Source organism: Corvus moneduloides, chromosome 24, assembly GCF_009650955.1.
Source record: "Corvus moneduloides isolate bCorMon1 chromosome 24, bCorMon1.pri, whole genome shotgun sequence".
Taxonomy (NCBI): Eukaryota; Metazoa; Chordata; class Aves; order Passeriformes; family Corvidae; genus Corvus; species Corvus moneduloides.
In genome coordinates, this window is record NC_045499.1 from 86,774 (window position 1) to 111,446 (window position 24,673).

The 24,673-nt window shown below is 53.9% G+C and overlaps 4 protein-coding genes across 5 annotated transcripts; 1 reads left to right on the plus strand and 3 right to left on the minus strand.

Moving 5' to 3' along the window:
• The first annotated feature begins 773 nt into the window (after nt 1-773).
• On the plus strand, nt 774-3,532 carry LOC116455356 (EF-hand and coiled-coil domain-containing protein 1-like). Its single transcript, XM_032133133.1, has 2 exons — nt 774-1,490; nt 2,793-3,532. Exons 1-2 carry the CDS (start codon nt 846-848, stop codon nt 3,189-3,191), a joined length of 1,044 nt encoding a protein of 347 aa, XP_031989024.1. The 5' UTR covers nt 774-845; the 3' UTR covers nt 3,192-3,532.
• A 6,801-nt stretch (nt 3,533-10,333) lies between these two features.
• On the minus strand, nt 10,334-17,576 carry LOC116455548. The gene is made up of 13 exons (XM_032133514.1): nt 16,081-17,576; nt 15,652-15,723; nt 15,493-15,564; nt 15,307-15,405; nt 14,749-14,856; nt 14,504-14,575; nt 13,797-13,865; nt 13,525-13,596; nt 13,339-13,437; nt 12,309-12,474; nt 11,700-11,776; nt 11,242-11,517; nt 10,334-10,437 (listed from the first exon to the last, which is right to left on the minus strand). The coding sequence occupies exons 1-13, from the start codon at nt 16,175-16,177 to the stop codon at nt 10,334-10,336; spliced, it is 1,383 nt and encodes a 460-aa protein (XP_031989405.1). The 5' UTR covers nt 16,178-17,576.
• Nucleotides 16,728-20,886, minus strand: LOC116455549. The gene is made up of 7 exons (XM_032133515.1): nt 20,190-20,886; nt 19,918-19,989; nt 19,732-19,830; nt 18,703-18,868; nt 18,095-18,171; nt 17,637-17,912; nt 16,728-16,831 (listed from the first exon to the last, which is right to left on the minus strand). The coding sequence occupies exons 1-7, from the start codon at nt 20,371-20,373 to the stop codon at nt 16,728-16,730; spliced, it is 978 nt and encodes a 325-aa protein (XP_031989406.1). The 5' UTR covers nt 20,374-20,886.
• A 153-nt stretch (nt 20,887-21,039) lies between these two features.
• Nucleotides 21,040-23,971, minus strand: LOC116455532. Of its 2 annotated transcripts, XM_032133489.1 has the most exons (5): nt 22,474-23,971; nt 22,045-22,116; nt 21,886-21,957; nt 21,700-21,798; nt 21,041-21,249 (listed from the first exon to the last, which is right to left on the minus strand). In XM_032133489.1, exons 1-5 carry the CDS (start codon nt 22,568-22,570, stop codon nt 21,131-21,133), a joined length of 459 nt encoding a protein of 152 aa, XP_031989380.1. In that variant the 5' UTR covers nt 22,571-23,971; the 3' UTR covers nt 21,041-21,130. The 2 variants fall into 2 exon arrangements, with proteins under 2 accessions (XP_031989379.1, XP_031989380.1); XM_032133488.1 differs by having other exon boundaries at nt 21,040-21,798.
• Nucleotides 23,972-24,673: the final 702 nt, after the last annotated feature.

A 24,673-nucleotide genomic window follows, 5' to 3' on the forward strand; every position in this document is an offset into this window, starting at 1 on the left:
TTTTTTGTCCTAGAGAGAATCTTAGAATGATTTGCTCTCGACAGGACTCCTTGGATGGTCCCCAGACCTGGCCCATGCCTTGCCTGGGCTGTTAATGCAGCCTCTTAGCACCACATGACTTTGCCACCCTGTTCAGACCTTGGGCACGGCTGGTGCCACGGTCCTCTCTGGTGCCACGGTCCCCTCTGGCTCGTGGTGTGTCCCTGCTGCTGGAGGAGCCCTGCTCGTGCTGCTCCCTGCGTTCAACAATGCCGGTCCTACTCCCCAGCCAAAGAGAGACTAAAATCACTGCTTTGGGCAGCTCAGCGTTTGATCAGGTTTAGCACTTACACATCTCTATCACAGACAATTTAAAACCCACATACCTACACCATAAAGTCACCTCATCTACAGAGGTAAGGAAGCCTGAGTGAACAGAAGGTCGACTTTCACGCGCATTGGGTTTTTAATTTAGTGGAAGCACTCACTTGTTCACAAACCTCACTTGTCAAACTGGATTGTGCGATGCTATTGTCTTGCTGCTATTAAAAAGGAAGCAGAGAGAAATTACTTAAGAAATCAGAAACAAACTTGGGGCGCAGGCTTGGCAGATAAACCAAGCAGGGTGGCACCTGCCCACTTTGCCTGAATCCCTTTTCCTGATGGACGAAGGGGATCGCGACTCCGCTGCGGGGCGAGCCGGGCGCTCTGTGAGCAGCGCTGGAGCAGCGCCGGGGCAGCGGCGGCCCCGCCCCGCCCGTCCCGCCCATCCCATCCCGCCCCGCCGCGGGCCGGGGCCGGGGTCGAGCGCTGGGGCGAGCGGGCGCTCAGGATGGTCGGGCAGCGCCGCGGGACGGGCGGGCGCGATGGAGCCGCCTGAGGGCTGGGACTCCTACGGGTGGCCGGCCCGGCGCACGCTGTGGCTGGTCAGCGCCCTCGCCTACCACTACGGGCTGGACCGCGGCGTGGAGAACGAGACCGTCATGCTGGCCACCGGCCTGGACCAGTACCTGCAGGAGATCTTCCACCACCTGGACTGCGCCGGGGCAGGCCGCATCCCCAGCGAGGACTTCCGCACGCTGTGCCAGGTGCTGGGGCTGGAGGAGGCGGCGGACCCCGAGGAGTGCGCGGGGCTGTGGGACGGGCTCTCGGCCGAGCTCACCTTCCGCCAGTTCCACGCGCGGCTCTGCGGCCACTTCAGCACCCGCGCGGGCGGCGCGGGGCCGCGGCTGCCGCTGGGCCGGGAGAGCGAGCACATCGAGACCCAGATCCGCCTGCGCAGCCCCCGCCGCCGCCGCCGCGCCGACCCCGCCGGCCGCGGAGCCGCGGGCAGCGCCGAGCGGCGGCCGGCGGGGCCCTGCTCCCGAGAGTGCTACGAGGAGATCGTGGCGCTGGAGCAGGCCGAGGACCGCATCGCCAAGCTGGAGGAGGAGAACGGCAGCCTGCGGGAGCTGGTGGAGGACATGCGGGCCGCCCTGCAGAGCAGCGACGCGCGCTGCCTGGCGCTGCAGGTGAGTCCGGGGCGGCTTCTGCACCGGCCTCCCGGAGGCGGCTCGGGTGGCCCCGAGTGCTTCAGGAAAGATGCTGCTCTCAGAAAGTCAGTGTTAAAAACCCCTCCACCTCCTGACTGAGACCGAAGTTGCTCGTTCCTCCTCGGCATTAACTTTTTAGCAAAGTTTAGTTGCAGGGAAGCTTTAAGGAGAAACATATCTTCACCAGTGTGCCATTGTATGTAGCTATGGGACAGGCTGATGAGCACTCTGTTAAAAGTGTAGGGGAGTTCAGCGTAACAAACCCAAGTGTACAATGCTGCTGCTTCTATTGCACTTTCAGTCAGGATGTGCTGATACCATATACTGGATATGCACCACTGCAGGGTTTTTCCTGAAGTGGGAAAGAACTTCTGGAGTCTCACCTGTACAAGCACGTACAGTGCCTCAGTCATAAGTGCCTCAGAAACCTTAGAAGTACATTTTCTTCAGAGCGTGGTCACAAGATTTCAGAGTGGGAGCCAGTTCTGTGGGCAGGCTGATGAACAGTTTTGGGCTCCTCTGCAGAGCCCTATTAATTCTGGGGCTGGTTTCTGCTGGTTCTGCTGTACTGGCTCGAGTGAAACACATACACACTTAACAGCAGTTAAATTACTCTGGCATGAAATAGCATGGAACAGGCAGAGGAGTGAAGGGCAGCACGGACCAGTTGTTCTGGCAGGTCTGATCAGGTCTGATTTGATACTAACACAGGACTCACAGAACTGCTCCGTGTGTGACACTGCCACTTGCCTTAGCTGGCTGCTCCTCTTCACAACGTCCATCATGGCAGGTTGAAGCCACTTTTACCATTATCATCTGAAAACGGAAAGGAAATCTGAAGCAAACATGAAGCCATGAGTCTGAGGCCCCAGGAAGAATCAAAAGGACAAAGAGGAGAGCTCCAGAACACCCCCCAGCTGCTCCCTGCTCTCTTCTTCTGAACACAACTTCATGGGAAATATCTTTTTCAGCACACTACTTGACTTCTGAGTACAGACCACAGTAACGACATTAAAGCTATACAGAAACTTGTGCAATAACATAATAGCGAGTAGTTTGAAAACTAAATGTATAGCTAGGTATTCAAAACTACTTTCCAGAGATCTTTTCCTTGTCTCTCTGTTTGGCAAAGGTCAAGTAGCTTTAGCTGCTGATCAACTGTATGTGATTCAAAAAAAAACCCCAACAAAGCACAATCCAGCCATTTTCAGTCTTTATTAAAATGTCAGTTGCTTTAAAACCCATCAATTTCTCCCTCCTTTCTGCTCCTGGTCATTACAGGTGGGACTGCGGAAGAGCCATGCCAGCCATAAAGAGGAGGGAACCTGTTTCGTAGGGAGTAAGAGACCATTAACACAGAACCACTCCCAGACCAAGTGCCTCCAAAGTGTCCTGAAAGAAATGGAGCTCATCCGGAGCTCCAGGGATGGGCAGACTGAAGAAGCATTCAAGTTCAATCAGGAGCTGGAGAGCTCTCAGGAAGCTCTGGTCAGTCTGGAAGACTGCAACCGTAACCTGAAGAGGGAGCAGGCGGAGATGAGGAGGAAGGTGGAAGAGGCCAGACATGCCGTCCTCAACAGTCTTGGCAAAGTGAAGGAGCTGGAAGAGAAAGCTAACGAGGTGCCACATCTGCAAATATACATTCAGCAGCTGGAATCACAACTGCAGCACTACAGGTAGGTTGGAGTCCATCAAAAAGCGCCTATAAAGTCACAGTGTTGGGACACAAGTCAGTTCGAGAATCTCTGGTTGTGGCTTATTAAACGTCTCCAAATACATCTTGTAAAATCTAGCCAGAGGGAAATTAGAAGCTGCTTGTCCATTTTATTGGGTTTCCTCTTATGGATCCCTATCCCTAAGAGAACTGGGAGCATTCAGTGGAAGGTAGGCCAAGTAAGGGTGGTGATCTACAGAGAGCTGAAGTTACTCCTCAAACACACAGCAACAGAACTCAACATGGCAATGCTTCCAGAAAGCCCCCAAACAAATTCCTGACAGTCCTTCAGAAACCATTTCCAACACACTTATTTTTTTCACTGCATTTCCCGGTCATTAGGTCCCATCCCAAGCCAGCTGCAATCAGATGGCTGACACTCCATTTCATAAGAAAGTTCTGCAACATGTCCTCAGAACTGGGGAAAAGCACACAAGGACAACTTCTGGCCAGTGGTTTTAAACTCTGCTGTAACTTCATTGCTTCCTCACTGGCAGAATAGGTAATACTGAAGAGAAGCTGAAATGTTCCTAAACCCGCAAAGTAATATAGTGGGAATCTCAAACAAAGAATACATCACTCAACTAAAACCCGCTTTTTTAACAGCATAAACAAATCTTTCCAGAATCCAGAAAGGTGGTCATGAATTGAATAGTTCACTGCTTTTGTTGCTTTTTATCTCAAATGAAACTTGGGCTCATAGATGGTTATTAAGTGTTACGCATTTCTGCCCAAGTTTAAGACTGACCTGTGGGATAAAATCTAGTTTATGTTCTCACTGACCCAAAGCAAAACCAGTATTTATAGATATATTTTTACTTACACTACTAAATCTAGTATTTTAATAAATTGCCTCTTCTGAACTCTTTGTCTCTTCCTAAACTTACACTTCCTCTGTTTGCTTATAAGAAGAATTCATAGTGAGTTATTTGTGGCATCATAGCTGTTGTACTGTTTTATGAAGTGAAGAAATTCTAAAAATAACCATTTTATCCAGTGTCTTTCTGTGAGCATTGTGTATGTTAATACTTGCACGGTTGCAGAAGATCAAAGAAGATAAAAGCATTTATTTAAACATCTATAGGATTTAAAAAGCACCGTGAGGGCACGTAATGTTCGAGACGACTGTCAGGGGTCTCTGGATGAATGATACAACTCCTAGTGCTAAAAGGGATTCCACAACTGGTCAGGTCTATCATGTCCTCCTTGGCACGAGCACCAGAGATTTACTATGAGCTCTTGTCCTGTGGAATTGCTTTTCCAAAATATGATGAAGGATAAAAAAGATCACCTGGAAACAGGTAGAGGTGAATGAGTTGAAGGCAGTAAGGAATGTCCACTGGCCTCGCAGAGCAGCAACCCCGTAAGGGTTACATCAAAACAAAGAGTGTGAGTTTCAAAATGTAAATTACATGTTCCTTATGAGATAACCTTCATGTGTAATACTTATTTTTAAATTGCATGCTAATTTAAAGTGACTGTCAAGCTCAGGAATGGTGCTGAACTGACCATTTGGGAACTACACCCCTTTTTTAGCCCCCTGGCACATTTAGCAGAAGCCCAGGCTTTGAGATTCCCTGTTGGCCATAAAGCACCTCCCACTCGCCATCCACGTAAAACAGCTCTTGGTGTAAACAGTTTAACTTAGAGATGCATAATGGTAACTGTGACTTGCATGCCTGTGGTCATATTCCACAGCATATGGAATGCCATGATTCCACACGTTCCCCGGGGTGGCACCAAGGTGCCCAAACTGGCAGAAAATAGTGAATCAGCAGTGCAGAGCTGTGTGTTAGGGTGGGGAAAGGGTTCAGCAGCAGCATGGCTGGCTCTGCCCCACACAGCCTGGGCTGTCCCAGCTTGTCCCGCTCCTTTGCTTGCTCACACTGGTGCGAAGGCAGCACAAACTCCTCCTGCTCAGGGAAATTCACCTTTTCCTGATGTGCAGGAGTCCACATCCATGGCTGTAGCTCAAGTGAGGTGCTGGGAGTGCTTGGTGAGGGGAAGAGATGGGTTGGCTGAGGTGTGGAGAGGGAGGGACAGCTGGGAACCCAGCGGGTTCTGACTGTCACTTGGTAAGGGTGTCACTTGTCCTGTTAGTTCAAGTCAGCCTGTGTTTCAGTCACTACTCCAGTGAGCAGTTTCCTCCCTTGCCAGGTGCCACACAGAGTTTGTGAGCAGGATCTGGGTTTGGCAAGAGCTAGTGCTGCAAGATAGTGGTGGAGAGAAACGGGGGATTTGGGTGTTCTGCAGAAAGCATTAACAACTGCAGATATGTCTCCCAAGAATTCACCTTAAGTGGCTTGGTGAGCCCCAGGTTTCCTCCAGCTGAAGTCAAATTTCTTCCAGAGAGGATCATCTTCAAGAGTGAGTCCAATCTATGAGCTTTACACACTGCTCCTGTTTATAGTTTCATATGTATAAAGTAAAAGATTTCTTCTTTTAGGTTCAGACTTTAAAAGCTCTTTCAGCATCTAAATGCCTCTTCTAGACCTCCATCTGATACCTACTTGCTCTCATTTAGATCTGGAATTACAACCATGACCTTAAGTTATAATCCCTAATGCAGGAAACAACGCAGTTTGCATTTCTTCAGGAAAGTGTTTAAGTACCTGCAAGTGATTAAATGTTGTCCTTAATTGGAGTATGTAATTATAATCACCTATTCCTGATTTCATATTCCGGATTCATATTCCTGTGAATCTGTATGACTTAAACATGAACTTCTTCTGAGTGCACAGGTTCCTGTGCCTGACATTTGAAATGTCCCTGTCACATCGTTAGGTTCCTAACCCAGCCTAGTTGACCAAACAGTTCATAGTTCTTGTCTTCAGGTGCACATCCAAATCTTCCTACTCTAATGAGTGGGTCAGGTTTCTGTCCCCTTTCCTCCCCATGAGACATCTGGACTATCTTTCAGCTTTTATTTTTTAATCCCTGTCAAGTTAGTGAGTCAGCTGAACTTTAAATGTAAATTTCAATAAATTTCTTACTGAAAAGGTTGAGTTCAGAGGAAAAAGACATCACAAGAAATTATGTATTTATCATTGGTATTATATAAAAAGTGTGTCATTCCCAGTGCCTCATTACAGGAGAGTTTAGGAAGTCGAGCAAATCCCGTTTTTCTGCAGTGCTGCCCAGGGAGTTATTCTGAGAGGACAAATCATTAACCACTATTCCCTAAACTCCCTTTTTTTTCCCCACTAAGTTTTGCTCCAGCACAAGGTGACACCATCCATGTATTCTAATCTCGTCCTATGATTTCTAAGTATTGTTTGTAAAAATACCACACATTAAAATGTTACTACAGTAAAAATGTCACATCTACTGCTTCTTTTCATCCATTGAACCATTTGCCCTGTCAGAAAAGGAGATTAGATTGGTTTGACATGAATTGTTCTTGCCAAATATAAGTTGGCTCTGTTTTCTGTACTACACTGGAGGTGCCTTAGAAATTGATTACTTAATAATACTCTTTTTCTCTTAGCATTGGAGGGAACAGAACAATTTAACAATGATTTTTTTTTCATCCCAGTGTAACAAATAAAAAGAAAGGTCATCTAGAATCGAAATAAACTTCGTAATAGAGAATGTTCACAAAGGATTTATGTTGCTGCATTAATCAGCAGCACAGTAATTACATAGGTCAGTGAAGGGGGTCATAAAATACCAAAAATGCTCCCCATATTCATGGTCTGTCTCCCAAATTACTTAATTATCCATCAGCATGTATATGTGTTAATGAGTAAGAATCCTTCTGGCATGGAATGCAGAGAGGCTTGTTTCAGCCCCTCATATTCTCCTGTAAATATGAAGATTCAGGCCTGTAGCATCATTTTCTCCATTTATTTATTTCATCAGTGTCAGTTTGTCTAAGAAGTTATGCTTTAGGTTATCCTATACTGGAAGCAGTTCAGTTTTTCTTCTCTTTCAGGAGACAGTGCCCTGATCTTTTCAATAATTCCTCAGGTTATCATTCACTCTGTAAAATACAACAAGATGGACCAAACGGGTCCAAATCAATAATCCAAGAACAGGAGGGAAATATTGAAATACTCCGAACTAGTACAGGATCAGCTCTGTTAAGTGAAGAATAAAAAGCCCTAGGAAGGAAACACAAATGCACAAAAGAAGGTGTCTGTAGTAGGTTATTTCCAGTCAGAATGGTAATGTTTTATATTTAGGCACCCTAGAACTGTTCTTCTACTTTAAAAGTTAGACAATAAAGAAAATCTGGACAATTTCTGCTTGACTACTGTCATCAATACCAACTCCTTGCTGTTGTGAGGGGAGGGACATCTTGGCAATTTGTTCCAGATGGCACAAAATTTGAGTGGGAGCTGTGGGTGTGTGTGTGCTGGACCACACCGAAGGCTGGACAGACCTGCAGGTGGTAAAGACAGGGAGCAGGGACTGATGTCAGTCAGTAGGAATGATGGCACTCAGGGAACTGAGCTCACAGAGAGTGAAATGAAGTATTAATTGCAGAGGCTCATCTGCAAAAGCACTCAGATTCTTTGGGATGAACTGATATCATCACATTTCATTTTCTAACTTTGCTGTAGCTGATACTGTTTTCTGCTAAAGAGTGTGAGAAGTTTTTTATTACAGAGAATTCTGCCAAAAACCACAGAGCCTCACATTTTTGGAGAAGTTAGCAGTAGCAGGCAAATATATTCCCATCATATGAAGCTTAAACTACTTGTGGGTCTTTAGCCATGGAAGAACCATAAGCTAAGCAAGCAAATCAGATTACTCTCATTGGGAACACTTTAAAGGAGCATTTTGATTTCACAAGAAGGGATAGTGGAGGGTATTGTTATTTATGTGTGAGGAAGGAGACAACTCTTAGTTAAATTAAAAATTAAAGTTATTTATTGGAAACAGAAAACTTGAAAAATTACGAAAATTAGAAAAATATAAAAATTTGGGATCCTATGGCTCGATAGATGGTATGCCCCAGGAGTGCAGGGATCTGAAATCTTCTGGCTGGGACAGCACTGGACCTCAGGTAGAGAAAAAGGACTTGCAGTGCTGAGCTGGCTTTTGGCTGGTCCAAAAGTCGGAAAAAATTATTAAAGGCTCCTTAATAGGAGTAAGGCTTTTAATGCCCAGCACTGACACACACCCACAACAAGCCTGCACAGCACTCCCTGTGAAATTCCTGAAGCTTGTCTTACTTCTTATAGCGCCTTTGCTTTGCCCCAGCCCGCCCACAGCCCGCCCCTTCGGTTTAAAGTGATTGGTGCTTTCCCTTTGAGAGACCATCTCAGCCCACCAATGGCTCGTCGTTGTCAGAGGGGTGAAATCAGTTGAGATAAGGGTGGTACAATGCCCTCATTAAAATTCAGGTTGCCACGGAGCTTGCCCACAGGGTAACGGCTATGGGGCTAAAAATAGCTGCTGGTTGTTAGAAACTGGGGTTTTTGGAGTTGGGCTTTGAGTTAGGGTGCCAAGTAAAAACTCTTAAAAAAATATTAAAATACGTCCAACACATCTTAAAACACTTGTAAAAGTAGACAATAAACATAGGAAAGATAAATCTTATGGTGCACAAGTGGTTTAAAGTTTGAGAAAGGGACATAACTTGGGGATTTTTAAAACTGAGGATTTTTAACTTGGAATAGTGCAACTCTCTTAAGAAACTACTTTGAACAATTGAAAACATTGATAATGGGACTTGATTTTTGTACCTGGGCTGATGGATTAATTTTAACATTCAATTTAAAAATATTTAACTCAGAATTAATTGATTAAAACACTTAATATGCAAAGACCAAACACAATTAGGGATTTCATGTATGTTAAAAACATATATTATAATATTGGCTTCTCGCAAAGTATAAAGGTAAATATTATGTTAGAAATGCTTTTTTCTGTGTAGATGTAGTTTTCTCTCTTTTTAGCAAGAATGTTAGCAAGTGTGAGCAAGTAAGATAACCTCCAAGCGAACAGAGGATGAGGCCCGAGGAGCTGCTGATCAACACTTTGTCCAGAGAACAAAAGGGCCCAAAGGCTGCTCCGCCCGGAGAACGGGCGGCCAGGAGAGTCCGAGAGCCATTATCACCACTCTGCCTGGAGAGACCAGGAGGCCCAAAGCTGCAATCAGCCCTGACTGTCTGGAGAATTAAGAGATCCACCCTACCATCGACTCTTACCCAGCGAGCCCAACCCCAAGAATCAAAAGAAATAAAACCGCAAGGCAGAAGACTACGCATGCTCTAAAAAGGTGGAACCAAGGAGTGGCCATGCAGAACAGCTCCAGGAAAAGTTTTAATATTAATAGAGAACAGACAGTAAAAATGGTATAAAAAGGACTCAACTCGAGCATCAGGTGTGCTCTTGGCAGAGCGCCAAGGCATCCGGCTGTTATCCCTTTGCTTTATTTTATGTGTCTCTTATTGTCTTTATATTAAACTCGTTAAATTCTCACAGGAGAGTGAACCTCATTTTTAACAATGTATGACATTATGGTAGAGAGAACAGCACAGAGCAATTTAAATACATACATTTTGTATTGTAGAAAATGTATAGCACCTCTTTCTGTGGAAGAGCTACTTTTATTTCAAACACAAGAGTCTTGCAAACCTTCCCATGATAATAGCAAAACCTTCACTTCAAATCCCTTCACATAATTGCAAGTTCATTTATCCCCAAGGAACCTATGTGGTCACCGAAGGACTGCTCGGTCGCTGTGCTGCTGTGCAACCGCAGGGCTCTGGGACCTCTGTGACCTCAGAGCCTGCTGTGACCTCAGAGCCTGCTGTGACCTCAGGGATGGGACAGGAGCATGTGGGAATGGATCTCAAGAGCTGCCCTCCCAGTGAGGAGAGTATGTCCTGCCAGGCATCTCCATCCAATCTAGTTTTTTTCACAAGAGCTGAGTTCTATGACACCGGACAAGTGAGACATTTCGTGGTTCTACCTGCAATGTCAATGTGAAGTCCAGAATTCAACTCCCATTTGTGATTCCCACTATTGCAGGTAGCGTCAGACCTGCCACACCGACACCGAGCGTGTGCTCTGTGCTCAGTGCTGGCCTGTGACTCATATTTAAGTAGTGAAGGACTTGATGCCATAATTCATAAAAATAACACAACGCGGGCCATCAGGGCAGCTGCAAAGATATGGGCACCGTGGGCCTGTGATCTGTCCCTGCCTGCTCCATCGCAGTGATGTAACCCTGGTACCAGCACAAGGGGTAGCCAATACCTGCAAGGAATTAATAAGTTGCAGTGGCAGACTTGCATGAGATTAAAACAAAAAGGGTGGCTGTCCTCATATTGCAGCTCTGGCTCTGAGTTCCCTTGATAGCTGTAGTAGCATTTGCATGGATGCATCCATGGGCTTCTAATGACTGAGGCAGTAAAGACAAGGAATGAAGAAATAGCATCCTTGGAAAGAGAAAAGGAGCTCCATTGTAGGGAAGGGAATATAGGAACCACCAAGCAATGAATATGTATCTTCTGCTTTTTGAGACCACTTGCTGTTTCTGTACTGTCTGTCTAACCCTCTTCCTGACTTACATGGCACTCAAGGCCTCTGCATGCTTTAGGGGAGACCCAAACCCACTGCACATCTTATGGGCATGCCCAGCCACCCTAAAACCCCCGTGTGCCTCATGAGAGGCCCCAGAGCCCTGCTCAACTCACAGGGGTCCCTCGGCCCCTACACATCTTTGGAGATACCCAAAATTCCCTGCACAGCTTATGGGTGTCCCCAGCCCCCCTGTCCCACAGCACAGAGGTGACACAAGCCCCCTGCATGCCTTTAGAGGGACCCAAACATGACACTCAAGGAGCAGCAACAGGGCTGGGCCAGCGTGTGTTTGCCACGTGTCCCTGGGTGAACAGAACAGATGAGGCCTGGCGGGCAAATCCCCACTCCACTCCTAAGGGATCCCGGGGTGCCACAGACCCAGCCTCTGTCAGGCTCTGAACTCATCTCTCAGGCTATGAAGGGCTTCCCCATGGAACAGTTCAGTCCCACCCCGTTTTTTTCAAGGCAAACACTTACTGATGGCTCCCCTCTTTGCTTGGGCATGCCACTGGAGGAAGTCCAGGCCCAGATGATCCCGCTGAAAGAAACGTGCCCGCAGCCCAGGGACCCTCAGCATGGGCTCCCCCAGCCCCTCAGGGCCTCGCCGCTGGTCACAGCAGCGCCGTGCCTGGCTCCTGCCCGCCCGCACCGTGGGCATCCACGGCTGCTCCCGGACATGGAGCTCAGCCAGCGCTGGTGCCGTGTGGGCTTTGCTGGTGGTACCACCTGGACACTGCTGTGCCAGCTCCATCTCTTTATTGGAACACAAAACATGGGCCAAACCCTACCCTGGCGGACAGGGGGTGCACACCTTCAGTCCTGCCTAGGGAGCAGGACCAGGGGGCTCTGGGGAAGAGGGTCTCGTTTTGGTGGTATCTGCATGGGGATGATGCCAAAATGGCGGCGCAGCAGTGGCAGAGGAGATGGGACCGCACGTGAAGATTTGGGATGACAGATGGGCTTCTCTGTGCTTGAGTTGTTTTGCTGGTCTTCTGAAGGTGCAGAGCGGCACCTGTGGAGAGAGGAGGTGTCTGAGGCCCCCAGCTGCACCTGGCACACAGGGACCCTCCTCCCCAGCAGGGCCCAGAGCTGGCAAGGCTCCCCGGCACGGCTGCAGCTGCTGGCACACCTTGGCCCAGGTGGACAGCTGCCCCTCAAGGCCCCAGCCAGCAGGGGACGGCTCTGGGCAGGGTCCCTGGCCAGGAGCGGGCCCCAGAGCGCATCTGCCTTTCAAGGGCAATCTCGGCCCCGCTCCTTCTCCTCCCCACCTTGCTTTGCCCCTGCCCGGTGCTCCTGGGGCTGCCCTTGGCCAGGCAGCCTCTGTGGCAGCCAGCACTGGCCTGCAGCCCGAGCGGGCTCCCCAGGACAAGGCCCAGCAACTAAGAGGCCAATTAAAGCACTGCACAGCAGCAGAACCCTCAGCAGAGTTGTTTGGACAACCACGGACTCGCCACAACTCCACAGCAGCCTCACGGGGAATGTTTCCTGTCTACAAGCAGCCTTTAAAGGAAGCTGTTTGAGGGAGGGATCAGCAAGACACTCACCGTTTTCTCTTCCAGCAATACCAGATTCCAGCACAGCACATCACCAAGAAAAGTGCCCCACCAGCCACCATGGCCATTATCTTAATCAAACAATTTGTTCCCCAGCAGAAAACTCTTCTGATCCTTTTGCGAATATGGCCAGCACGTGTTGTGGTGCCGGCTGCATCTGCGGGAGCAACGGGGGAGCGTGAGCCCGTGCTGTGCACCACTGCTGAGCTGGCAGCACGTTGCATACGGCCAGGACCTTCTCTGCTTCCCCGGAGCTGGGGCCTACAGGCACCTTGCCGCCCCTGGGCACAGGCTGTGCCACCAACAAAGCCCAGGGGGCCGGGAGGAGAGGCCGGGGGCAGCGCAGCTGCTGGGGCAGGGGCTCCTTCGAGGGACACGGGCCAAAGCCATCCCTGCAGCAGCAGCTGCCACCGCGACCCTCCCTGCCCCGCGACAGCTCCCGCAGCGCAGGCGGACAGAGCCAGGCCCTGTCAGGACACACAGCAGCCCTGCTCTGCCCCTCTGCCCTTTCCCCACCATGGGCACCCCTTGCAGCCGCTCCCAGGTTTCGGGACGTGTCTCCCACGGAGGGAGCCCAGCAGGACTGCTCAGTACCCGCGTGCCCTGAGCCTGCTCGGGAGAATTCCTCTGTGCTGTGCCAGTCTACTCCTGGCAATACTTGTCAAAGGCATGGATAAGGATCAGGAAAATGCCCAGGGTTTTGGAGCTGTTCCCTCCCTCATCCAAACTGCTGCCCCTCCTGATCTACCCAGGGACCAGGAAATTGCAGGGGATCTCAGGGGGTGCATGGCCCGTGGTGCAGTTTGGGCACCCTGTCAGCTGATGCCAAATGCCTTCCTGCAGAGGCCGGGGAGGAGCTGCAGCCAGGCCAGGCTGGGAAACAGCCCTGCAGGGCGTGAAAGCAGCAGCGGGGCCGCGAGGCTGCGATGGATGCCTTCCCCTGTGCCGGGCACGGCGTGTGCAGATGTGCAGCGACAGCCGCCGGCGGCTGAGGCTCAGGGGAAATGGGAAATGCACCCACCACGCCGTCTCTCCAGCTCACTCAGGGTTTGGTCCAGTTGTATGGATGCCTCCAGGGACTTAGTGTCTCCTCTAGGTTTGTTCTTCCTTCTCAGGGGACCTTAAGAGAAAGTAGTTCCATTTCAGATGAATGAATCCCACAAAACCAGTGCTCAGCCTGTGGGGTCAGCAGGGACTCACTGCTCACCCCTGCGATGGGAGCCGGGCTTGCGTGCAGGAACCAGCAAAGGAGCTGGAGAAGTCCTCCCTGCAGACACACCTGTAACTCAACAGCCAGAGAAGCTTCTGTCATCTCTGCTGATCTGCATGGGCAGCACTGAGCTGCAGGAGCAGGGAGGGGATGCCGCAGGGCGAGGGCACACACGGGCACAGCTGTGTCCTGGCACCTGCAGCGATGGCCCGCTGGCCACCTTTGGGCTCTGAGCTGGCAGCTCTCCCAGGGGAAAGGCCTTGACCTACCCTCCTCATCCTCATCTTCTTCCGGAGGCTCTGGTTGGGAATCCAGATCATCTTCATCAACAGCTTCAGCTGCAAAGAAAGGCAGGACCGAACAGCTCCTGTGACACTGCTCAAGAGTCCCCTTCAGGCCGGAGTGGCAGTGGGTGCACCTGGGTGATCGGTGCCCTCCACGGCACTCCCTCATCTCTGCCTTCCACTCAGGAGCACGGGCAGAGGGAGCCCGTGCCTGCAGTGGCCCCACGCTGGCTTGGAAGGAGCCCCTTGCAGGGCAGTCAGGGGAGAAAGCACTCCCTGGAGCTGCCGGCAGCTCTAAACTCAGCCGGGGCCAGGGCTTGGCAGCGGCAGCGGCAGCAGCTCCGGCTCCCTGGGGCCGGCAGAGGAGCCGCGCCGGGCACAGCGCCCCGGGGCACAGCCCTGGGCTCGGCCCCTTCCCTCTCTGCTCTTCTCCGTGGCTGCGCAGAGCACACGCAAGGAGCAACTGGCATTGCACACGGGAAGAAGACTGGCAGCTAAATGCTCCTTCCTCCCCCTGACAGCGCCCCTGTGGGATCACTGTTGGGCAAAAGAGGAGGAATTTCCCGGCCAAAATTTCCAGACTCCATCAAGCTTGAGATGATGTTAAGGGAAACGACACATGAATATTGCTCTGCACATGATGACACTTAGACTGCGATTACTGTGTTAGGAAAGGGATGCTGAGAACTTACATCCATCAAGCTCCAAGATCCTTAAACCGTCATTTACCAGCGACTCCAAATGATGCAGGTCACGATCCCAATCTAGAAGGGAACATAGATGAGAAGCATTCCATGGTGTGCTGGGATCCCCTTCTCCTGTAGGGAACCGGGCACCGCAAGGGGCTTGGGTAACGCTGTGTGTTCCCGCACTGCCCAGCAGCAGAGATGGCAGCTCAAGCCTCAGCGGGGCTCAGGCCCAGAGGCTCAGCAATTACCTCCTGTGCCTGTGCCTGGCATGGCCTCCCTTCCTGCAGCAGAGGCTGCCAATGAGCCACTGCTTCCTCCGGGAAACACCGCCTTCAGCACAGCCTCTGCTTCCATCTCTGGAGGAAGGAAGAGGGACAGCTGGGCCAGGTGGAACCATTCCCCATGGGGAGGTGGCATCTTCAGGAGGCAATACTGGTCAAAACCATGGATAAGGATCAGGAAAATGCCCAGGCTCTTGGGGCTGGGCCAGGGCCCTCCCTTCTCCAAAGAGCCTCCACTCCTGATCTACCCGGAGACCAGGAAATTGCAGGGGATCTCAGGGGGTGCATGGCCCGTGGTGCAGTTTGGGCACCCTGTCAGCTGATGCCAAATGCCTTCCTGCAGAGGCCGGGGAGGAGCTGCAGCCAGGCCAGGCTGGGAAACAGCCCTGCAGGGCGTGGAAGCAGCAGCGGGGCCGCGAGGCTGCGATGGATGCCTTCCCCTGTGCCGGGCACGGCGTGTGCAGATGTGCAGCGACAGCCCCCGGCTGCTGAGGCTCAGGAGAAGGCTGAGGGAAGTGCACCCACCACGCCGTCTCTCCAGACCACTCAGCATCTGGTCCCTGTGTTTGGATTTCTCCAGGGACATCTTGACTCCTCTAGGTTTGTTCCTCCCTCTTGGAGGACCTTAAGAGAAAGTAGTTCCATTTCAGATGAATGGATCCCACAAAACCAGTGCTCAGCCTGTGGGGTCAGCAGGGTCTCACTGCTCACCCCTGCGATGGGAGCTGGTCTTGCGTGCATCAACCAGAAACGGAGCTGGAAAAGCCCTCCCTGCAGACACACCTGTAACTCAACAGCCAGAGAAGCTTCTGTCACCTGGTTGCTGCCAGGTTGTCAACGATTATTCTTGTAGGAACATTGGCAACATACCTGCGGGAGACTCCAGGGGCTGCAAATCTTCATGAAGCCAAGCAGCTGGAGAAGCCTTCCCAGCACCCTCATCTAGAAGGGAGCAGAGATCAGAACCATTCCATGGTGTGCTGGGATCCCCTTCTGCCTTAGGGAAATGGGCACTGCAAGGGGGTCGGGTAAGGCCGTGGGAGCCAGATGCCAATGGACATGGCCCAAGCTGCAGAGGGGCCTGGCGAGCTCTGGGCTGGCTCCTGGTCCCTCTCGTCCCTCTTTGCAGGCCCTGGGCAACATCCCAGGAGGGGCGGCTGGAGCAGCCCAGCGCCCCTCAGGGCTCTCTCACTCCCACCACAGAAGCCCTCCCTACAGGCCTGGGGAAAACCCTCCCCCACGCTTCCCGGGGAGAAGGGAGCGCTGTCCCGGGAAGGGGGAGCCCGGCCGCCGGCTCACCTGCTCCCCGCGCTCGCATCGGAGCAGCCTGGGCAGCCCTGGCAGGCAGGGCCACTGCCAGCAGGAGCAGGAGCAAGAGGCGCAGAGCAAGGGCCATGGTGCCTTGCCCTCAGCCAGTCCCGCAGCTCTCGCTGCCACCACAGTCCTGACACTGCTGTCCCAAGGTCAGCACCGCTGCTGCCGCCGCCGCTGCTGCCGCAACAGTTGTGGTCACCGACGGACTGCTCGGTCGCTGTGCTGCTGTGCAACCGCAGGGCTCTGGGACCTCTGTGACCTCAGAGCCTGCTGTGACCTCAGAGCCTGCTGTGACCTCAGGGATGGGCAGGAGCATGTGGGAATGGATCTCAAGAGCTGCCCTCCCAGTGAGGAGAGTATGTCCTGCCAGGCATCTCCATCCAATCTAGTTTTTTTCACAAGAGCTGAGTTCTATGACACCGGACAAGTGAGACATTTCGTGGTTCTACCTGCAATGTCAATGTGAAGTCCAGAATTCAACTCCCATTTGTGATTCCCACTATTGCAGGTAGCGTCAGACCTGCCACACCGACACCGAGCGGGTGCTCTGTGCTCAGTGCTGGCCTGTGACTCATATTTAAGTAGTGAAGGACTTGATGCCATAATTCATAAAAATAACACAACGCGGGCCATCAGGGCAGCTGCAAAGATATGGGCACCGTGGGCCTGTGATCTGTCCCTGCCTGCTCCATCGCAGTGATGTAACCCTGGTACCAGCACAAGGGGTAGCCAATACCTGCAAGGAATTAATAAGTTGCAGTGGCAGACTTGCATGAGATTAAAACAAAAAGGGTGGCTGTCCTCATATTGCAGCTCTGGCTCTGAGTTCCCTTGATAGCTGTAGTAGCATTTGCATGGACGCATCCATGGGCTTCTAATGACTGAGGCAGTAAAGACAAGGAATGAAGAAATAGCATCCTTGGAAAGAGAAAAGGAGCTCCATTGTAGGGAAGGGAATATAGGAACCACCAAGCAATGAATATGTATCTTCTGCTTTTTGAGACCACTTGCTGTTTCTGTACTGTCTGTCTAACCCTCTTCCTGACTTACATGGCACTCAAGGCCTCTGCATGCTTTAGGGGAGACCCAAACCCACTGCACATCTTATGGGCATGCCCAGCCACCCTAAAACCCCCGTGTGCCTCATGAGAGGCCCCAGAGCCCTGCTCAACTCACAGGGGTCCCTCGGCCCCTACACATCTTTGGAGATACCCAAAATTCCCTGCACAGCTTATGGGTGTCCCCAGCCCCCCTGTCCCACAGCACAGAGGTGACACAAGCCCCCTGCATGCCTTTAGAGGGACCCAAACATGACACTCAAGGAGCAGCAACAGGGCTGGGCCAGCGTGTGTTTGCCACGTGTCCCTGGGTGAACAGAACAGATGAGGCCTGGCGGGCAAATCCCCACTCCACTCCTAAGGGATCCCGGGGTGCCACAGACCCAGCCTCTGTCAGGCTCTGAACTCATCTCTCAGGCTATGAAGGGCTTCCCTATGGAACAGTTCAGTTCCCACCCCGTTTTTTTCAAGGCAAACACTTACTGATGGCTCCCCTCTTTGCTTGGGCATGCCACTGGAGGAAGTCCAGGCCCAGATGATCCCGCTGAAAGAAACGTGCCCGCAGCCCAGGGACCCTCAGCATGGGCTCCCCCAGCCCCTCAGGGCCTCGCCGCTGGTCACAGCAGCGCCGTGCCTGGCTCCTGCCCGCCCGCACCGTGGGCATCCACGGCTGCTCCCGGACATGGAGCTCAGCCAGCGCTGGTGCCGTGTGGGCTTTGCTGGTGGTACCACCTGGACACTGCTGTGCCAGCTCCATCTCTTTATTGGAACACAAAACATGGGCCAAACCCTACCCTGGCGGACAGGGGGTGCACACCTTCAGTCCTGCCTAGGGAGCAGGACCAGGGGGCTCTGGGGAAGAGGGTCTCGTTTTGGTGGTATCTGCATGGGGATGATGCCAAAATGGCGGCGCAGCAGTGGCAGAGGAGATGGGACCGCACGTGAAGATTTGGGATGACAGATGGGCTTCTCTGTGCTTGAGTTGTTTTGCTGGTCTTCTGAAGGTGCAGAGCGGCACCTGTGGAGAGAGGAGGTGTCTGAGGCCCCCAGCTGCACCTGGCACACAGGGACCCTCCTCCCCAGCAGGGCCCAGAGCTGGCAAGGCTCCCCGGCACGGCTGCAGCTGCTGGCACACCTTGGCCCAGGTGGACAGCTGCCCCTCAAGGCCCCAGCCAGCAGGGGACGGCTCTGGGCAGGGTCCCTGGCCAGGAGCGGGCCCCAGAGCGCGTCTGCCTTTCAAGGGCAATCTCGGCCCCGCTCCTTCTCCTCCCCACCTTGCTTTGCCCCTGCCCGGTGCTCCTGGGGCTGCCCTTGGCCAGGCAGCCTCTGTGGCAGCCAGCACTGGCTGCAGCCCGAGCGGGCTCCCCAGGACAAGGCCCAGCAACTAAGAGGCCAATTAAAGCACTGCACAGCAGCAGAACCCTCAGCAGAGTTGTTTGGACAACCACGGACTCGCCACAACTCCACAGCAGCCTCACGGGGAATGTTTCCTGTCTACAAGCAGCCTTTAAAGGAAGCTGTTTGAGGGAGGGATCAGCAAGACACTCACCGTTTTCTCTTCCAGCAATACCAGATTCCAGCACAGCACATCACCAAGAAAAGTGCCCCACCAGCCACCATGGCCATTATCTTAATCAAACAATTTGTTCCCCAGCAGAAAACTCTTCTGATCCTTTTGCGAATATGGCCAGCACGTGTTGTGGTGCCGGCTGCATCTGCGGGAGCAACGGGGAGCGTGAGCCCGTGCTGTGCACCACTGCTGAGCTGGCAGCACGTTGCATACGGCCAGGACCTTCTCTGCTTCCCCGGAGCTGGGGCCTACAGGCACCTTGCCGCCCCTGGGCACAGGCTGTGCCACCAACAAAGCCCAGGGGGCCGGGAGGAGAGGCCGGGGGCAGCGCAGCTGCTGGGGCAGGGGCTCCTTCGAGGGACACGGGCCAAAGCCATCCCTGCAGCAGCAGCTGCCACCGCGACCCTCCCTGCCCCGCGACAGCTCCCGCAGCGCAGGCGGACAGAGCCAGGCCCTGTCAGGACACACAGCAGCCCTGCTCTGCCCCTCTGCCCTTTCCCCACCATGGGCACCCCTTGCAGCCGCTCCCAGGTTTCGGGACGTGTCTCCCACGGAGGGAGCCCAGCAGGACTGCTCAGTACCCGCGTGCCCTGAGCCTGCTCGGGAGAATTCCTCTGTGCTGTGCCAGTCTACTCCTGGCAATACTTGTCAAAGGCATGGATAAGGATCAGGAAAATGCCCAGGGTTTTGGAGCTGTTCCCTCCCTCATCCAAACTGCTGCCCCTCCTGATCTACCCAGGGACCAGGAAATTGCAGGGGATCTCAGGGGGTGCATGGCCCGTGGTGCAGTTTGGGCACCCTGTCAGCTGATGCCAAATGCCTTCCTGCAGAGGCCGGGGAGGAGCTGCAGCCAGGCCAGGCTGGGAAACAGCCCTGCAGGGCGTGGAAGCAGCAGCGGGGCCGCGAGGCTGCGATGGATGCCTTCCCCTGTGCCGGGCACGGCGTGTGCAGATGTGCAGCGACAGCCGCCGGCGGCTGAGGCTCAGGGGAAATGGGAAATGCACCCACCACGCCGTCTCTCCAGCTCACTCAGGGTTTGGTCCAGTTGTATGGATGCCTCCAGGGACTTAGTGTCTCCTCTAGGTTTGTTCTTCCTTCTCAGGGGACCTTAAGAGAAAGTAGTTCCATTTCAGATGAATGAATCCCACAAAACCAGTGCTCAGCCTGTGGGGTCAGCAGGGACTCACTGCTCACCCCTGCGATGGGAGCCGGGCTTGCGTGCAGGAACCAGCAAAGGAGCTGGAGAAGTCCTCCCTGCAGACACACCTGTAACGCAACAGCCAGAGAAGCTTCTGTCATCTCTGCTGATCTGCATGGGCAGCACTGAGCTGCAGGAGCAGGGAGGGGATGCCGCAGGGCGAGGGCACACACGGGCACAGCTGTGTCCTGGCACCTGCAGCGATGGCCCGCTGGCCACCTTTGGGCTCTGAGCTGGCAGCTCTCCCAGGGGAAAGGCCTTGACCTACCCTCCTCATCCTCATCTTCTTCCGGAGGCTCTGGTTGGGAATCCAGATCATCTTCATCAACAGCTTCAGCTGCAAAGAAAGGCAGGACCGAACAGCTCCTGTGACACTGCTCAAGAGTCCCCTTCAGGCCGGAGTGGCAGTGGGTGCACCTGGGTGATCGGTGCCCTCCACGGCACTCCCTCATCTCTGCCTTCCACTCAGGAGCACGGGCAGAGGGAGCCCGTGCCTGCAGTGGCCCCACGCTGGCTTGGAAGGAGCCCCTTGCAGGGCAGTCAGGGGAGAAAGCACTCCCTGGAGCTGCCGGCAGCTCTAAACTCAGCCGGGGCCAGGGCTTGGCAGCGGCAGCGGCAGCAGCTCCGGCTCCCTGGGGCCGGCAGAGGAGCCGCGCCGGGCACAGCGCCCCGGGGCACAGCCCTGGGCTCGGCCCCTTCCCTCTCTGCTCTTCTCCGTGGCTGCGCAGAGCACACGCAAGGAGCAACTGGCATTGCACACGGGAAGAAGACTGGCAGCTAAATGCTCCTTCCTCCCCCTGACAGCGCCCCTGTGGGATCACTGTTGGGCAAAAGAGGAGGAATTTCCCGGCCAAAATTTCCAGACTCCATCAAGCTTGAGATGATGTTAAGGGAAACGACACATGAATATTGCTCTGCACATGATGACACTTAGACTGCGATTACTGTGTTAGGAAAGGGATGCTGAGAACTTACATCCATCAAGCTCCAAGATCCTTAAACCGTCATTTACCAGCGACTCCAAATGATGCAGGTCGCGATCCCAATCTAGAAGGGAACATAGATGAGAAGCATTCCATGGTGTGCTGGGATCCCCTTCTCCTGTAGGGAACCGGGCACCGCAAGGGGCTTGGGTAACGCTGTGTGTTCCCGCACTGCCCAGCAGCAGAGATGGCAGCTCAAGCCTCAGCAGGGCTCAGGCCCAGAGGCTCAGCAATTACCTCCTGTGCCTGTGCCTGGCATGGCCTCCCTTCCTGCAGCAGAGGCTGCCAATGAGCCACTGCTTCCTCCGGGAAACACCGCCTTCAGCACAGCCTCTGCTTCCATCTCTGGAGGAAGGAAGAGGGACAGCTGGGCCAGGTGGAACCATTCCCCATGGGGAGGTGGCATCTTCAGGAGGCAATACTGGTCAAAACCATGGATAAGGATCAGGAAAATGCCCAGGCTCTTGGGGCTGGGCCAGGGCCCTCCCTTCTCCAAAGAGCCTCCACTCCTGATCTACCCGGAGACCGGGAAATTGCAGGGGATCTCAGGGGGTGCATGGCCCGTGGTGCAGTTTGGGCACCCTGTCAGCTGATGCCAAATGCCTTCCTGCAGAGGCCGGGGAGGAGCTGCAGCCAGGCCAGGCTGGGAAACAGCCCTGCAGGGCGTGAAAGCAGCAGCGGGGCCGCGAGGCTGCGATGGATGCCTTCCCCTGTGCCGGGCACGGCGTGTGCAGATGTGCAGCGACAGCCCCCGGCTGCTGAGGCTCAGGAGAAGGCTGAGGGAAGTGCACCCACCACGCCGTCTCTCCAGACCACTCAGCATCTGGTCCCTGTGTTTGGATTTCTCCAGGGACATCTTGACTCCTCTAGGTTTGTTCCTCCCTCTTGGAGGACCTTAAGAGAAAGTAGTTCCATTTCAGATGAATGGATCCCACAAAACCAGTGCTCAGCCTGTGGGGTCAGCAGGGTCTCACTGCTCACCCCTGCGATGGGAGCTGGTCTTGCGTGCATCAACCAGAAACGGAGCTGGAAAAGCCCTCCCTGCAGACACACCTGTAACTCAACAGCCAGAGAAGCTTCTGTCACCTGGTTGCTGCCAGGTTGTCAACGATTATTCTTGTAGGAACATTGGCAACATACCTGCGGGAGACTCCAGGGGCTGCAAATCTTCATGAAGCCAAGCAGCTGGAGAAGCCTTCCCAGCACCCTCATCTAGAAGGGAGCAGAGATCAGAACCATTCCATGGTGTGCTGGGATCCCCTTCTGCCTTAGGGAAATGGGCACTGCAAGGGGGTCGGGTAAGGCCGTGGGAGCCAGATGCCAATGGACATGGCCCAAGCTGCAGAGGGGCCTGGCGAGCTCTGGGCTGGCTCCTGGTCCCTCTCGTCCCTCTTTGCAGGCCCTGGGCAACATCCCAGGAGGGGCGGCTGGAGCAGCCCAGCGCCCCTCAGGGCTCTCTCACTCCCACCACAGAAGCCCTCCCTACAGGCCTGGGGAAAACCCTCCCCCACGCTTCCCGGGGAGAAGGGAGCGCTGTCCCGGGAAGGGGGAGCCCGGCCGCCGGCTCACCTGCTCCCCGCGCTCGCATCGGAGCAGCCTGGGCAGCCCTGGCAGGCAGGGCCACTGCCAGCAGGAGCAGGAGCAAGAGGCGCAGAGCAAGGGCCATGGTGCCTTGCCCTCAGCCAGTCCCGCAGCTCTCGCTGCCACCACAGTCCTGACACTGCTGTCCCAAGGTCAGCACCGCTGCTGCCGCCGCCGCTGCTGCCGCAACAGTTGTGGTCACCGACGGACTGCTCGGTCGCTGTGCTGCTGTGCAACCGCAGGGCTCTGGGACCTCTGTGACCTCAGAGCCTGCTGTGACCTCAGAGCCTGCTGTGACCTCAGGGATGGGCAGGAGCATGTGGGAATGGATCTCAAGAGCTGCCCTCCCAGTGAGGAGAGTATGTCCTGCCAGGCATCTCCATCCAATCTAGTTTTTTTCACAAGAGCTGAGTTCTATGACACCGGACAAGTGAGACATTTCGTGGTTCTACCTGCAATGTCAATGTGAAGTCCAGAATTCAACTCCCATTTGTGATTCCCACTATTGCAGGTAGCGTCAGACCTGCCACACCGACACCGAGCGTGTGCTCTGTGCTCAGTGCTGGCCTGTGACTCATATTTAAGTAGTGAAGGACTTGATGCCATAATTCATAAAAATAACACAACGCGGGCCATCAGGGCAGCTGCAAAGATATGGGCACCGTGGGCCTGTGATCTGTCCCTGCCTGCTCCATCGCAGTGATGTAACCCTGGTACCAGCACAAGGGGTAGCCAATACCTGCAAGGAATTAATAAGTTGCAGTGGCAGACTTGCATGAGATTAAAACAAAAAGGGTGGCTGTCCTCATATTGCAGCTCTGGCTCTGAGTTCCCTTGATAGCTGTAGTAGCATTTGCATGGATGCATCCATGGGCTTCTAATGACTGAGGCAGTAAAGACAAGGAATGAAGAAATAGCATCCTTGGAAAGAGAAAAGGAGCTCCATTGTAGGGAAGGGAATATAGGAACCACCAAGCAATGAATATGTATCTTCTGCTTTTTGAGACCACTTGCTGTTTCTGTACTGTCTGTCTAACCCTCTTCCTGACTTACATGGCACTCAAGGCCTCTGCATGCTTTAGGGGAGACCCAAACCCACTGCACATCTTATGGGCATCCCCAGCCACCCTAAAACCCCCGTGTGCCTCATGAGAGGCCCCAGAGCCCTGCTCAACTCACAGGGGTCCCTCGGCCCCTACACATCTTTGGAGATACCCAAAATTCCCTGCACAGCTTATGGGTGTCCCCAGCCCCCCTGTCCCACAGCACAGAGGTGACACAAGCCCCCTGCATGCCTTTAGAGGGACCCAAACATGACACTCAAGGAGCAGCAACAGGGCTGGGCCAGCGTGTGTTTGCCACGTGTCCCTGGGTGAACAGAACAGATGAGGCCTGGCGGGCAAATCCCCACTCCACTCCTAAGGGATCCCGGGGTGCCACAGACCCAGCCTCTGTCAGGCTCTGAACTCATCTCTCAGGCTATGAAGGGCTTCCCTATGGAACAGTTCAGTTCCCACCCCGTTTTTTTCAAGGCAAACACTTACTGATGGCTCCCCTCTTTGCTTGGGCATGCCACTGGAGGAAGTCCAGGCCCAGATGATCCCGCTGAAAGAAACGTGCCCGCAGCCCAGGGACCCTCAGCATGAGCTCCCCCAGCCCCTCAGGGCCTCGCCGCTGGTCACAGCAGCGCCGTGCCTGGCTCCTGCCCGCCCGCACCGTGGGCATCCACGGCTGCTCCCGGACATGGAGCTCAGCCAGCGCTGGTGCCGTGTGGGCTTTGCTGGTGGTACCACCTGGACACTGCTGTGCCAGCTCCATCTCTTTATTGGAACACAAAACATGGGCCAAACCCTACCCTGGCGGACAGGGGGTGCACACCTTCAGTCCTGCCTAGGGAGCAGGACCAGGGGGCTCTGGGGAAGAGGGTCTCGTTTTGGTGGTATCTGCATGGGGATGATGCCAAAATGGCGGCGCAGCAGTGGCAGAGGAGATGGGACCGCACGTGAAGATTTGGGATGACAGATGGACTTCTCTGTGCTTGAGTTGTTTTGCTGGTCTTCTGAAGGTGCAGAGCGGCACCTGTGGAGAGAGGAGGTGTCTGAGGCCCCCAGCTGCACCTGGCACACAGGGACCCTCCTCCCCAGCAGGGCCCAGAGCTGGCAAGGCTCCCCGGCACGGCTGCAGCTGC